The sequence below is a fragment of the Simochromis diagramma genome, unplaced genomic scaffold, assembly GCF_900408965.1.
Source record: "Simochromis diagramma unplaced genomic scaffold, fSimDia1.1 OVJJ01000352.1, whole genome shotgun sequence".
In the NCBI taxonomy this organism is placed as follows: Eukaryota; Metazoa; Chordata; class Actinopteri; order Cichliformes; family Cichlidae; genus Simochromis; species Simochromis diagramma.
The window spans coordinates 1,238,687-1,254,735 of NW_024386759.1; the positions used below are offsets into that span (position 1 = coordinate 1,238,687).

At 43.4% G+C, this 16,049-nt stretch overlaps 1 protein-coding gene across 14 annotated transcripts in view; it reads right to left on the reverse strand.

Moving 5' to 3' along the window:
• Positions 1 to 16,049, reverse strand: part of LOC120731893 (calcium-dependent secretion activator 1) — a 324,336-nt gene that overhangs the window by 246,306 nt on the left and 61,981 nt on the right. For all 14 annotated transcript variants that reach the window (XM_040029354.1, XM_040029310.1, XM_040029241.1 and 11 more), the window contains 2 exons: positions 3,060 to 3,140; positions 2,172 to 2,408 (listed from right to left, as the gene is read on the reverse strand). In XM_040029354.1, coding sequence (XP_039885288.1) covers positions 2,172 to 2,408; positions 3,060 to 3,140 — 318 coding nt within the window. The remainder of the gene's footprint in view (positions 1 to 2,171; positions 2,409 to 3,059; positions 3,141 to 16,049) is intronic.

The window sequence follows — 16,049 nt, forward strand, 5'->3', positions numbered from 1 at the left end:
GGTAATTATGTCATTGGCATCGGTGAGCCACTGTCAATATGTGACATATTGACATCGCGTTTGAATTTGCGCTTGTTTTTTTGCTTTCATTTTGCAATCGCGCGAACTGTGTATAGAGAGCGACAGCACTGATTGGTGAGTGACGATAATTTGCGCACCAATTCCTCTGACATCGTCTTATTAATCGTTAGCTTACTATGCAAACATGACAAGTGAAATCTCCCGCAGCAAGCTTGAACATGTGAGAGGTTGATCGCGCAGAGAATCGCTGAGCGTTATGTGAGTGCGTGTGTAAAAGCAGCAGGATATATATTTCAGTTCTGCTGAGCCAAATAAGACAGGTCAGGGTGAAGAAGTGACAGCCAAAGAAAAGCTTACCACGAAACGGAAAAGTTATGACAAATCAGACTATAAGGCAAAAAGAAAGTACAGCTTTATGGTTTCATGGACAAAATAATTTCTGTGGCTGCGATATGATGAGCTAAATAACCAGGGCTGCACATAAGTGGTCCGCAGGTGCGCATTCGCTGTCAAAATAAAAAGCGCGCACAAGATAAGAAGTTGCAACGCGTGTTTGCGTACATAGGATTTTCTGGAGGAGGACAGACATTTGTTTAGAACTCTTAAAGATGTCGAAGAAGCTCCTTTAAGCAATTACTGTGATGTTCCTCCACCTCCAAAGAAATGTCAGGAGTCCGAACCACAAAAGAAGCACGTATTCTCGGAAAAGTGGTTGCAGGAGGTGAGCTGGCTTCAAACAAATGATGAACGCACAGAGATGTGCTGCAGAATGTGCCGTGAAAATTTAATAAATGACAAATTAAAAAGGCATGAACATTTTTTTTTGTATCAAAAAAATATCGAACCGTGACACCAAAATATCGAACCGAACCGTGAATTTTGTGTATCGTTGCACCCCTAATATTTATATATATATAGACATATATACGTATAGAGACATCTGTGCTGAGTATGGCCTGGAAGTCCCAAGATCAAAATGGGAGACGCCCCCAAGAGTGGGAGAGAATGAGCGAGCTAAGATCCTGTGGGACTTCCAGATACAGACGGACAAAATGGTGGTGGCTAACCAACCGAACATAGTGGTGGTAGACAAACGAAAGAAGACAGCCGTAGTGACAGATGGAGTGGTTCCGAATGACAGCAATATCAGGAAGAAGAAACACGTGAAACTTGAGAAATACCAAGGGCTCAGAGAAGAGCTAAAGAAGATGTGAAGGGTGAAGGTAACAGTGGTCCCAGTGGTAATCGGAGCACTAGGTGTGGTGACTCCCAAACTAGGCGAGTGGCTCCAGCAGATCCCAGGAGGAACATCAGAGCAACATCTTCTGGACGTCTCTGTCCAGAAGAGTGTAGTCCTAGGAACAGCTAAGACCCTCAAACTCCCAAGCGTCTGGTAGAGGACCCGAGCTTGAAGAATAGACTGCCCGCAGGGGCGAGTGGGGAATTTTTTTTTATATGTATATGTATATTCGGCCCTCGCACTTAACTAGGCAGATTGATAACCATCATGACGCTTGCCCATCAATAGAGTTGGACCGTAGTGGAGTGGAGTGTAAATAAAAAGGCTGAATAGCCTTTATACAAGCACACACACACTTCTTAGCATTGCAGCTCTAATCCAGCTAATTAGAGTTAAGCTAATCCATTTGCTAATATAATAGCTAAACCGTGAGCTACCAGGAATGGGAAATACAGTGAGGAAATGGATTTGAAAATGAGAAATGGAATCGCCATTTTAAATGTCAGAAATATATCTTTGATTTGTTTTTAATTAAATGACTTCTTTTCTCTTTTTAATTGTATTTTTTCATTTGAAGTAATTCGTTTTGAAATATTGATGTAAAAATATATAAATTGATTTATAAATAGTTATTTTATTTTAAATTCAATTGTTAAATAATAGTAATATTTAAATAAGTAAAATAATTGAAAAATTCGTAAATGAATTTACTAACGCATATTTTATTGCCGATAACCGATAACCAGGATAGATAGGCAGGCAGACTAACAATTAAAAGGAATTAGACTACTGGGAACCGGTTCTCTACAACAACTGGTTCTCGATTATGTGCACTCTGCTGTATTTGCACCAGTAAAATGACACAGCAAGACATCATTCTACAAACGGTTTCATAGGTCTCTCCACCTACCTCCAGGGTGAAGGACAGCACTACATCAGACTTGGACAGCGCATTCTCATCCTCCTGGCCCATGTCCATGATGGAGGTGTTGTGGCCTCGTTTTAGCTTCTGCAGCTTGAACTCTCCTCCTTTGGACACTGGCATGCTTTCCAGGTTTGCCATCAGAAGGTTGACAGAGGATCGCAGCTCCTCAATGTACATGGCCTCCATTTCTCTAGAGACAAACCGAGGGAACTTCCCCCCATACTGACAAAAATGGGAAAGCAGCCAATTAAATAATGAACATGATCCAACAATCTCCCTTATGTGTTCAATAAAGTATCTATCTATCTGATCCAAAAAGAAACTTTAAAGCAAATTTGTTAAATTTTGATAAAGTCTATTTCAGCTATCACAGGGCAGGAATAAGGGTACAAGACAGGTTGCCAGTCTGTTACAGGACTAAAATGGAAATGGAGACAGCCATTTCTGCTCACACCTACTGCCAATTTTGCCAGTCAGTCTAACATTCATAACTTCAGACTGTGAGAGGACGCTGGAACATATAAACTCCACAGAGAAAGGCCCCAGCCAGCTAGCAGATTTGAACCATTACTATTACCATCTATTAATGTGGGTTCTACCTTATAATATAAAGCGCCCTAGGATGACTGTTGTTGTGATGTGGAGCTGTATAAATAAAATTGAATTGAACCTTCCAGCTACAACATAATGGTGCTAACCACCAAACCACCGTGCTGCTCATTTCTAATAAATGTTATATAAATGTAAAAGTTTAACTGAGGAAAAATGTCTGTATTTATATCATATGTTGAAATATAAAATAAGAGTCAATCCTGACCTATTATTATTATCCTAACCCTATTATTAATCTCCTCAACCATCCAAATGTCTTACCCGAGCAATCTGGTCTGCCATTTGAAGTCGTCCATCCAGCTCTCTTCTGATCTGTGCTGCCTGTTCATCTGGGTTGTCCAGCTGGGGAAACATATTACACATATTGTGCATATTGCTCTTTTTAAACAAAAAACTCCCAAGTACACTAATAAGACATAACCTCATGACCACTGACAGGTGAAGTCAATAAAACTGGCATGGCACGCAAGATATATTGGGCAGTGTGCTCTGTAGCTAGAATGTTTTCAATTTAGAAAATAATCGGTGCAAATTAATTAAATTATCTTGACTAAAGAAAACTGTGCTTGAATATTAGTTAAATGTCAGTGCTGTAGTTTGTGGATCAGGGAAATTATTTTTACTGCTATTGTTAAATAATCATCATCATTACTATTGCATTAATAATATAATCTGCAGCACTGATATTGCATTCAGATGTTTAAACAGTGTGTGTCTTTCAGAAAGACTAAAGCCACAGGCTGACAGGAAATTGCAGGTTTGCAGAGTGTGCCTTTTGCAGAACTGAAACCGAAAGTAGTCTAAGTGCAGGTTATTTTGAGGATTACATGTGAGGATGAGCCTCTGTTCTGGTGAAAGGTCAGAAGTGCAACGGGTGAGATGAGAGAGCATTTGAGGACGACATATACACACACACACACACACACTCAGTTAGAGAGAATCATTTATAGGTGAGAGGTTAGTTATGTTTGCTCGCAACTGTGAAAGAGGAACAATTTCTTGTTGTCTCTGCAAAAAGAGGAACAGTTTCCAGACGAGAACTGGAAGTCAGAAGGGACAGGAAAACATCTGCCATGAAGATAGAAGACAATGTTCTTTTAAACCGTGTTAAAAGTCATTGTGGTTTTGATTTGACGTATGTATATATTCTGTCTGTGACGTATGAAGGGGCGTCATTAATTCAAGCCCTGATGGTATAAATATTTGTTTATGCTTTGATTAAGTTGGAGATCAGCCCTGTCTGCGAACAGGCACTGGTCTTCCCACGCGTGTATTCATTAAAATCAATTGTTTGACCAAGATCTTCTGGACCATGGTTGTTTGTACTCTCCTTCCTCAATATTTGAACCTTAACAAGTTCAATGACTGAAAGCTTAGATGGAGAAAATAGGTGAGGGGATTTATTCAGTACTAACTGCCTCAAAGCCCTCCAAATGTCTACCATACTTCCTCTGATAAAAGCCAGGGCCCCAGGTAACTTACAGTTACAGTTACAGAATGTTATATATATATATATATATATACAGAGACAAATATAAATAAAATATACGAAGGGGATAAATAGAATGAATAGGAATAAAAATAAAAATACAAGTGAATTGCACATTTCAAGTATTGAGGTCTATTGCACCATTGACTATTAACAAAAGTATTGCACAAAGGTGTTGCACAGTGAGGTGAAGAGGCACTACAGCTTAGTTGTTCCCCCCTCCTTTGTCCTCCTGTCTCCCCTCCCTCTCCCTTCCAGTGAGGAGTTAAACAGTCTGATGGCGTGTGGGACAAAGGAGTTTTTAAGTCTGTTAGTTCTTGTCTTGGGGAGAAGCAACCTGTCACTGAACAGACTCCTCTGGTTGTTAATGGCCGTGTGCAGAGGATGTCCAGCATTGTCCATAATGTCCAGCAGTTTCTTTAGTGTCCTTTTCTCTGCCACTGTCACCAGAGTGTCTAGCTTCATGCCGACCACAGAGCCAGCCTTCCTGATCAGTTTCTCCAGCCTGGATGAGTCCTTCTTTGCTGTGCTGCTCCCCCAGCACACCACAGCATAGAAAAGTACTCCAGCAACCACTGACTGGTAAAACATCCTCAGGAGCTTCCTGCAGATGTTAAAAGACCTCAGCCTCCTGAGGAAGTACAGTCGGCTTTGGGCTTTTTTATACAGGTGCTCTGTGTTGCATGACCAGTCCAGTTTATTGTCCACCCACAGCCCGAGGGTACTTGTACTTGTTGACCACCTCCACCTCCTCCCCCTCTATCTGAACCGGCAGTGGACCTTCTTTGGACCTCCCGAAGTCCACAACCAGTTCCTTAGTCTTTGAGGTGTTGAGTTGCAGGTGGTTTGTGTGACTCCATGTGACAAAGTTCCTCACCAGACTTCTGTACTCCTCTTCCTGATCATCCCAGATACACCCCATGATGGCTGTGTCATCTGCAAACTTCTGAATATGGCATAATTCAGAGTTGTAGCAGAAGTCAGAGGTGTACAGGGTGAAGAGCAGAGGGGACAGCACAGTTCCCTGTGGTGCTCCTGTGCTGCTGACCACAGTGTCAGACGTGATGTCCTTCAGCCTGACGTACTGTGGTCTGTCGGTGAGGTAGTCGGAGATCCAAGCCACCAGGCAGGGGTCCACCTCCATCCTGTTCTGTTTTTCCTGAAGCATACAGGGCCGGATGGTATTAAAGGCACTGGAAAAGTCAAGAAACAGGATCCTGACTGTGCCTTTTCCCCCACCCAGGTGTGAGTGGGCTCTATGCAGGAGGTACAGGATGGCATCCTCCACTCCGACACCCGCCTTGTATGCAAACTGTAGTGGGTCCTGGGCATGTTGTACCTGTGGTCGGAGGAGGGTGAGGAAGAGCCGCTCTAGAGTCTTCATAAGATGTGACGTCAGTGCCACCGGTCGGAAGTCATTCAGCTCATTGGGCCGGTTCCTTTTGGGGACCGGGACGATGCAGGATGTCTTCCAGAGGGCGGGCACTCTCCCCAGTCGCAGACTGAGATTGAAGACTCGTTGTAGCAGCTCCCCAAGTTCAGCAGCACACGCCTTTAGCATCCTAGGACACACCTTGTCTGGGCCTGCTGCCTTTCTGGGGCGAAGCTTCCTCAGTTGTCTCCTGACCTGATCCACTGTGACACTGGGAGATGTTTGGGAGGAGGGGAGGGGGGGAGATGTCTTGCTGCTGAGAGAGGGATTGGAGGAGGGGGGTGTCATGGTGTCAGGAAGGGGGGGAAGCGAGGGAGGTAGGAGAGTGGGGAGAGGACTCTGTAGTAAAGGTGAGGGTGAGGGTGGGGGGGTTGTGGGCTGGTCAAACCTGTTGAAGAAGTTGAGTTCGTTTGCCTTCTCCACAGTCCCCCCCCCCCCACTGTGCTTTTCTTGGTGTTGTGGCCTGTGATGGTTTTCACACCATTCCAGACCTCCCTCATATTGTTCCTCTCCAACTTCTGCTCCACCTTCCTCCTGTAGGTGTCCTTTGCTTCCCTCAGGCAGCGTTTCACCTCCTGCTGTGCTGCTTTCATTTCCTCCTTCACTTTGCTCCTGAAAGCCTTCTTCTTCATGTTGAGGACAGCTTTGACTTCCTGTGTTACCCACGGTTTGTTATTAGGATAACACCGTACCGTCTTAGCAGGGGCGACTGTGTCCATACAAAAGTTGAGGTAGTCTGTAAGACAGTGTGTCGCCCCCTCTATGTCCTCACCATGTGGGCTCAGGAGCACATCCCAGTCTGTGGTGTCATAACAGTCCCTCAGAGCATCCTCCTTTTCTGGGGTCCATCTCCGGATGAAGCGCGTTGTGACAGGCTGCCTTTGGACGAGGGGTGTGTATTGTGGCTGTAGGTAAACCAGGTTGTGGTCTGACTTCCCTAGTGGGGGGAGGGGGGTGGCTCTGTATGCATCTCTCACATTAGCCTACAGTAGGTCAATTGTCCTGTTGCTCCTTGTGGGACAATTCACAAACTGGTGAAAAGCAGCCAGAGTAGAATCCAGTGTGGCATGATTAAAGTCTCCAGATATAATAATGAAAGCCTCGGGGTTTTGTGTCTGAAGTCTTGCTGTGACTGTGTGTATTTTCTCACAGGCAGCTGTTGCGTCGGCCCTCGGAGGGATGTAAACACACACACAGATCACATGACTGAACTCCCGAGGTAGATAATATGGCCGCAAGCTAACAGCTAGCAGCTCCAGGTCCGGACGGCATACCGAAACTTTAACGGAGACGTGTCCAGGGTTAGAGTATCTGTTGTTAACGTAGACAATGAGTCCCCCACCTCTGCTTTTTCCGCTGGCCTGCGTGTCCCTATCGGCTCTCACGGATGTGAAACCGCATAGGTCTACGTTAGCCTGCGGCGTTAGCTCGGTTAGCCACGTCTCCGTGAAGATAAACAAGCTGCACTCACGGTATAGTCTGTGGTTGTTCAGAGCGCACAGTTCATCAATCTTATTCTGTAACGAGTTCACGTTGCCCATTATCACTGTCGGGATTGATGGTTTGAATCGCCTCCGGTGATCCGCTCTCCTCGCTCCAGCTTTGCAGCCTCTGTAGCTCCTCTTTATCTCAGCCGGGATGTTGTGTCGCATGCCGGTCTGTCCCTTTGTTCTTAGTGCCAGCAGCTCCGCTCTCGAATAGATGAAGGAGCTGGTTCCAGAAGTTTTAAAAAGTGCATTATCCATCTTGTATCGCTATATCTAAGAGGTATAAGTAGAGGAAGGTGAAATAAAGTTTGAAAAGCCTAGTCTAAAAAAGTTAAAGTTAAGAAAAAGGTGCGGTGTTGCAGAGCTACTTGGAAAGGCTGCCGTCACTCCAGCGCCATCTTGGTTGTTTAACAAGTAGAGTAACAAGGGGGAAACAAGTGGGTAATGATGTGGTAATTTCTATGTTATTACTATTCAATTAACAAAGTAATAACCATGTAATATCCACGTAATATCATAGTAGCAACAACGGTTACGGTTGAGTAATATTATTTATGAACTTTATGTAATAGGATAATAATAGCCCCAAAACTGGGGGTAACAATGTGGACATACAGCTTGGTAATAAAGTGGTAATTGTAGGGTAACAAAAAGGAAACTAGAACGTAATAATGTGGTACTTTCTAAGTTATTACCACTCAATTACCTCTGGTAGTTTCTGTGTAATAAGCAGGAAATATAGCTGCAAAATGCAAAACCTGACTTTTTCTATTTAATAGCATTAATAACCTGTTAAAGCAAACTAAAAAAAGTGTGTGATTATTATCTAGTAACACATGTAGTAGGTTCTGTATAATAAGCATAAATAAAAACAGCGTGCAAAGAACTGGCTGCCAGTAGGTGGCAGACTGCTGCTGTACTGGAAATCTCTTTATTTTATGTATTAAACGCATCAATTTAGTAATAGTAGTAATACTTTCTCAACTCAGTGTAGAATAATCACTCTTGACACCAGTTGTATGCATGTAAAATGTTATCAGGTGGGCCACAAGGTTTATTGCCTTCTCACAGTGAACCCATTGAAGACTTAAGGGTCTCCAGACATCCTGTTGTAAAGGAGGTGACAGTTGGTGACAGTTGATCTTTCTTAGACTAGGAGAGGGTCAAGGGTGAGCTGGAATGAAGAGATAAGTATATATGATCTGCTGTGGAATGTTCTTTGTTTAAGAGTGTCTGTAAATGGTAAATGGCCTGCATTTGTATAGCGCTTTTCTAGTCCCAAAGCGCTTCACACTACATTCAGTCATTCACACACAGGTAATGGCAGCTACATTGTAGCCACAGCCACCCTGGGGCGCACTGACAGAGGCGAGGCTGCCGGACACTGGCGCCACCGGGCCTTCTGACCACCACCCGTAGGCAAACATGGGGTTAGTATCTTGCCAAGGATATTTGGCATGCAGCCAGGAGGCAGCCTGGGATCAAACCACCGACCTTCTGATTAGTGGCTGACCTGCTCTGCCACCTGAGCTACAGCCACCCATCTGTGTGCATAAGATGTAAGGGCAGTGGCCACAATTCAGAGATCACCCTAGTGTTTGGCTGGAGTGGGTCTCTCCATATTGCAATATGTTTATTAAGTCATTTCAAAACGCTCACTGGGTATGTTGCAGGTTATTGTTAAAATTTCCATAACACTGCCTACTGGGAGTCTGCACTTTCAATTTTATCCCTGGAGAAAGACAAAGAAGTAGGGTGCCAGGTTTCCACTTTAGCCACTGTTTGCCTCCATTTTGGCTTGCCTTGTAGAGCCATGCTTACATAAACCAATGGATTATAACAATACATTTGGAATCAACTTATACCACATACCACAACTTACACCACTAACAGTGTAGCTAACAGTAGGTTAGTAGCTAAAGTTAGCTTACCTAAAAATACTTGGAGTACTTCTAAAAACTAAGGTTGCATAAAAGTAAGATTGTCGTGACCTGACCATTATTATTGTAAATATGGATAGAGAACTTGATGTGGTTAGTTATAGTTTCAAATAAGACACAGATATTTGCCCAAAAATTGAATATTCCAGTTTTCAACTGAGAGGCTTGATCTTTTGATGGTCAGGGGTCAATCAATGATGAAGGTGGATCAGGGTCATGGTGTTGCGCTCCCCACAACCCTGAATTGAACAAGCAGGAGAACATGGATAGCATCTTATTTTTGTGTACTGGACTTTTTTTAAAAAGTGCACCACTTTTTTTTTCCTACCTGAAATATATTTACCATATTATTTGCTGCCATCCATGTCTAAAGTGTGATGTGAAAGATGGTGCTCTACACGCCTACGTCAATCTAATGTATTCATATGTGTTGTACATTTAAATATAATTATTAAAATTTTGAATATGTGTTTCCAGTACATTACAGACTTCCTGATGCTTGTTTTAATCAATTAATCAATTAATAGAAAGTGGTACTAACACTTTATGCAAAATGGAGATGGTCAAGCAGAAGGACTGGATGATCTGAGATAAATAGGAATCAGAATATTTCAATAATCCGTAAGGAAATTATCACCCATAGTAAAAACTTTTACTATTTTCTTACTAAAATAGTTATTTCAAGAAAACAATTGTGCAGACAAAGATTGTTTGTTTATATATAATGGTGGTGTAAAGACTGCTTTTGCCGTACCCATTTGCAAAAAATGTTTTTTAATTTTTTTCAAAATCTCAGAAAATCAGTTCCAAAGCTCTAATGCTTATTTTTTCACAACAGTCATCAGTTGCAAAACCTTTTTAGGGGGTTGTGTTGTTGTTTCCTCTTAAGTGCACCTGGGCCTTATTCCAGGAAACAGATTTAGCTAAAAACTCTGAAGTTGTTAACACTGAGATGAGAGAAACTTAGAGTTCATATTAACCGTCTTCATGGATCAGAAACTCAGAGTCAGTCACTAGAGTAACAGACTGACTGTTGGCAGATTTTTTTCAACAAACACCTCTATGCTCTATTCGAGGAAGCATGTGGAAAAAACGTAACATTAAACTCCGAGTTGATTAAATCTGAGATCAACAACCGATCCGCTGTTCAGGAACAGGAAACTCACAGACTTACTTCAGTAACTTCTGAGTTTTCATTTCATTGCTCTGTGTAACCATTTGTTTTGCAGTGTACATGACAGTAAACTTGAATCTTGAATCTTGAGTTTGTTCACTCAACAAAGTGTGTTTGTGTGTGCACAGAGTAAGAAAGGATTATCGTTAGCGGAGCTCTGGTACTATGATTCAACATGGTAACACATAAATAAATAGCAGAGCACCTGCCAGTGCTGACTGAATGCATGTGAGTGTTTGATGGAAACCACTTAAGGACAGAAAAAAAAACGCTTGTATGAATGGGTGAATGAGGAATACAAACCACGTTGCTCATAGTAGAAAAATGATATATAAGAACCAAGCCATTTACAGAAATGTTGTTTGCATTTAATGACTAAATCTCAATCTGTGAAGAAATTTTAAGATTAAATGTAATCAGAACACAGACTGTTACCCCGGTAACTAGTGATGTGTCGGTCGCAAATGAAACAGCTCTTTGAAGGGTTTCTTTTTTTCTTTCTCTCACCCTCTCTCTCTCACTTTTTTTTCACTTCACACTGCATGTGAGCCTTGTGTTTGTGATGAGCAGAGAGGGGAGGGGCGGTAGTTCCACTCGCAGCAGCAGTAGCACACAAACGGAGCAGGAGGGAGAGAGAGAGAGAAAGAAATCCAGGGGCAACAACAAGAGACAACATTGACACATCAGAAAGGTATAGTAAAGAAAATGAGTGACACCAAGAAAAGAAGCAAAATCTGGAACCATCGCAATTTTATTGACAATGTAAAGGCAACGTGTAGAGTCTGTAAGAAAAGGATATCAAATAGAGCCGGTTGGGAATGGGAGGATAAAACACAGTCAGTTGAGTCTGATATTAATGAAGGTGCCAGTGTGTCTACTGTAACTGTTGCTGCTGCTTCTGCTGCAGTATCTACAGCATCATGCAGTATACCACCACAAGCACATAAACCAACCCAGAGCTTTATGAGACAGTTTTAGCAGAAGTCTTTGATCCAAGCAAGACAGAACTCAACTGATGAAGAACTGGACAAAATCATTGCACTTGATTTCCAAAAAATTTCTGTTGAGGATTCAGGAAGTTTATTCATGCACTGAATCCTATTTTATATTGTTGTTGATAATAAATTTATTAAAGCAACAAAAAAACCTGAAGAGCTGCTTGGGAGCAGAAAGAGCCGGCTCTTTTTAGAGAGCCGAGCCAAAAAAAAAACCCCCAGCTCTCTAAAAAGAGCCGGAATTCCCATCACTACCAGTAACTGACTCAGAGTTGAAGTTAACTCTCTTTCTGTAACAAAAAACACTGCCAGGCACTTTTCTTTTAGTGGTTGGCAGCTGTTTCTTTTAGAGAAATGAAGGCTGTCATCTGTCAGTTAAGTCAATGATGGTCCAGGCGTGGGATTTCTCTCGTGGAAATATGCACATTATCTTTTCCTTTCTATTGGTAGGTGGCACAGTGCACTTGTGGCAAGTAAGCAAGCTAGAAGACTGGCAAAGTTATGGAAGAAACACATTAACAAGAGAATTCTGAGTAAAACCAAAGTTACTTTCCCTAGTAACTAGTTACTTTGAAAGTAACGAGTAACTTGAAGTAACTGAGTTACTTTTGAGAGAAGTAACTAGTAATGTAACTAAGTTACTATTTTAAAGTAACTTACCCAACACTGGGCCCTGATGATAAAAAACTACATATCCGCAAAATGACGTCACTTCCGGTTTCAGGCAGGACATGGAGGACATGCGATAGTTCACGCTGATGGATGTAGGAAGTGTTACAAACAGCTGATCGGATCGGCGAAGCGTGTTTCTGGAATATTATGTTTTTGTTGCTGCAAGTGCTTTTTATGCAGTTTTTGCAAAGCTATATGTGTCAGTTGTTAGAATTAGCCACCTGGCTAACCTCAAAACGGGCGTAGAACTGGTTCAGCTCGTTGGAGAATGCAGAGTGGGCATTGGTCGGCGCATTGTCCCTGGCTTTGTAATCTGTGATTGTGCGTAGTCTGTGCCACATGCTCCGTGTGTCGCCCCAGCTGAAGTGAGACTCCACTCGCTCCTGATACCGGCGTGTGGCATCCCTCACCGCGCGCCGCACGCCGTATGAGGGCGGTTTGTGGGTGCTCATATCGCCAGTGGTGAGACCCGTGTTGTAGGTGGTGGTCCTGGCGTTCACTGCAGCACAGATCGATCTGTCCACCCACGGTTTCTGGTTTGGGAACGGTTTACAAAGCTTACTGTCTTAGTCTACGTCGTTGAGCGCGTCCTGTAGCGTAGCTTCTGATTGGGCCGACCAGCTGTGTCCGCTTGGGGTGGGATGTAGACCATTGTAGCTATTACCGAGGTGAACTCACTGTGCAGTTAGAAAGAGCAACACTTAATGCTCAGGTATTCCAGAAGTGGCGAGCAGCCGGTGGAGAGAGTAGAAATGCTCTTGGGGTCACATCACTTTCTGTTTAACATGAAACACACTCCTCCACCTTTTGTTTTGTTCGACTCCGCTATTCTGTCCGTGTGGAGCATGAAGAATGAATCCGATGGAGTTTTGGCCTGGTCCGGCATGGTGGGGGTCAGCCATGTCTCTGTGAAGGACAGAATGTTGCAGTCCCTCATGTCACGTTGGAAGGTGACTCTTGCCCTCAGATCATCTAGTTTGTTCTCCAACGATTGTACATTAGCCAGCAGGATACTGGGCAGTGGTGCACGGTGCACCTGCTGTCTCAGTCTGTTCCGAACGCCAGCGCGTTTTCTTTGTTCTGCGCCTCGGGTGAACGTCCTGTCCATTGTTGTTGGCCGCGTTGCGTAGTATCTCGGTCGGCCAGGATGGGTGGGATTTAAAAGTGTCCAAAATTACATGTGCAAACTTGTTACCGATGTTGAGAAGGGATCTGCTGTCATAAACTATAAAACTAGAAGTTCCTGGAATGTATAACAACGTAATAAACAAGTAAAAAGCTAAAAAGTTGCATAGTCCGGAGCGGTCAGGAAGGTGTCTGGATGTCTGGATGTGGCCGTGCCATCGTCTACTCTATTAATACCTACTCAGATCGACTCGGCATTGTTTGCCACAGTTCTAGGGGTTTTCCATTAGGTTTTAGTACCTGGTAAAAGGTACTGTGGTAGTATCTGCTCGGCCAGAGTTCCACACGATCTGAGTAGGTAATAAAATGGGACATCGTCAGACTGCATGCCACCGATTGGCTGGTCAGTGGTATTACTCGATGAGTAATGTGAGCCTCTCATTTAAGAAAATTAAAACCACCGTTTTTGAAATGAAGGAACTGGCTACAAAAAAACAACAACACCGTGGTCTCCAAGTCTGATGAAAAGCCACAGATCGAGCACCAGATATATCGTCACTTTGACATCAACCTTTCTTGTAGCCTTCATGTCACATATAGTGGCTTGCAAAAGTATTCGGCCCCCTTGAACTTTTCCACATTTTGTCACATTACAGCCACAAACATGAATAACTTTTATTTGAATGGACAGGGCTGTGGCTCCCCACACCCTCTAGCAGATCATTACATGTAGGAACCTTTTAAAAACAAGTGCGTTCATGCTCACAGGTAAATGGTATTTGTATAGTGCTTTACTAGTCCCTAAGGACGCCAAAGCGCTTTACATATCCAGTCATCCACCCATTCACACACTGGTGACGGCAGCTACATTGTAGCCACAGCCACCCTGGGGCGCACTGACAGAGGCGAGGCTGCCGGACACTGGCGCCACCGGCCCCTCTGACCACCACCAGTAGGCAATGGGTGAAGTGTCTTGCCCAAGGACACAACGACCGAGACTGTCCAAGCCGGGGCTCGAACCGGCAACCTTCCGATTACAGGACGAACTCCCAACTCTTGAGCCACAATCGCCCCATGTACACACGGGTGTTCACACACACAAACTACACCCTTTTTGGCTCCTACCTTAAAGCACACTGTGCGCTGTCGATCTTACGTGCTGCACAATAATGTTTAACATTTAGTATTTACTGTTATATTCCCATAGATCATCATGATGTTGTTTATTCTATTGCTCTAGTCTTCTTCTGCTTGTTTTCTTTTTTCTCAACAGATGATCCAGGAAAAGAGGGGGAAAAAAGAAAAAAAAAAAGCAATAAAGCAGATTTTCATTGTCTTTTCTCTCTATCTCTTTTCTCCTTTTTCTTTCCCTCTCCTTCTGTTAACTTTCTTCTGAACTTTTCTTCTTGTTTTTCTTTCCCGTCCCCGAGTCCAGTCTGGCCTGATTACAATAACTTAGAATAAAAATAACTAATAAAGATCAAATAAACTATGACAATCAAGTGGACCAGTATAGCAAAAGGCCCACTTGGGAAAGTAAATCTGTTGGGCATTTTTCTTGGCCTTCAGACAATAATTCTGATTGCTACAGTGCCAGACAGGACACAAAAAAAACCAAAAAAAACCAAAAAACAAAAGGAATTCCACGTGAAAGACCAATACAAAAGTGGTGTACACGTGACAAGTGGAAGGAAAATCATACATGATTCCAAACATTTTTTACAAGTAAATAACTGAAAAGTGGGGTGTGCATAATTATTCAGCCCCCTGAGTCAATACTTTGCAGAACCACCTTTTGCTGCAGTTCCAGCTGCCAGTCTTTTAGTGTCTGTCTCTACCAGCTTTGCACATCTACAGACTGAAATCTTTGCCCATTCTTCTTTGCAAAACAGCTCCAGCTCAGTCAGATTAGATGGGCAGCGTTTGTGAACAGCAGTTTTCAGATCTTGCCACAGATTCTCGATTGGATTTAGATCTGGACTTTGACTGGGCCATTCTAACACATGGATATGTTTTGTTTTAAACCATCCCATTGTTGCCCTGGCTTTATGTTTAGGGTCGTTGTCCTGCTGGAAGGTGAACCTCCGCCCCAGTCTCAAGTCTTTTGCAGACTCCAAGAGGTTTTCTTCCAAGGTTGCCCTGTATTTGGCTCCATCCATCTTCCCATCAACTCTGACCAGCTTCCCTGTCCCTGCTGAAGAGAAGCACCCCCAGAGCATGATGCTGCCACCACCATATTTGACAGTGGGGATGGTGTGTTCAGAGTGATGTGCAGTGTTAGTTTTCCGCCACACATAGCGTTTTGCATTTTGGTCTCATCTGACCAGAGCAGCTTCTTCCACATGTTTGCTGTGTCCCCCACATGGCTTGTGGCAAACTGCAAACGGGACTTCTTATGGTTTTCTGTTAACAATGGCTTTCTTCTTGCCACTCTTCCATAAAGGCCAACTTTGTGCAGTGCACGACTAATAGTCGTCCTATGGACAGATTCCCCCACCTGAGCTGTAGATCTCTGCAGCTCGTCCAGAGTCACCATGGGCCTCTTGGCTGCATTTCTGATCAGCGCTCTCCTTGTTCGGCCTGTGACTTTAGGTGGACGGCCTTGTCTTGGTAGGTTTACAGTTGTGCCATACTCCTTCCATTTCTGAATGATGGCTTGAGCAGTGCTCCGTGGGATGTTCAAGGCTTGGGAAATCTTTTTGTAGCCTAAGCCCGCTTTAAATTTTTCAATAATTTTGTTGTTGCTCCCAATATTCTCTTAGACAACCTCTGAGGCCGTCACAGAGCAGCTGTATTTGTACTGACATTAGATTACACACAGCTGCACACTATTTAGTCATTAGCACTCATCAGGCAATGTCTATGGGCAACTGACTGCACTCAGACCAAAGGGGGCTGAATAATTACGCACACCCCACTTTTCAGTTATTTATTTGT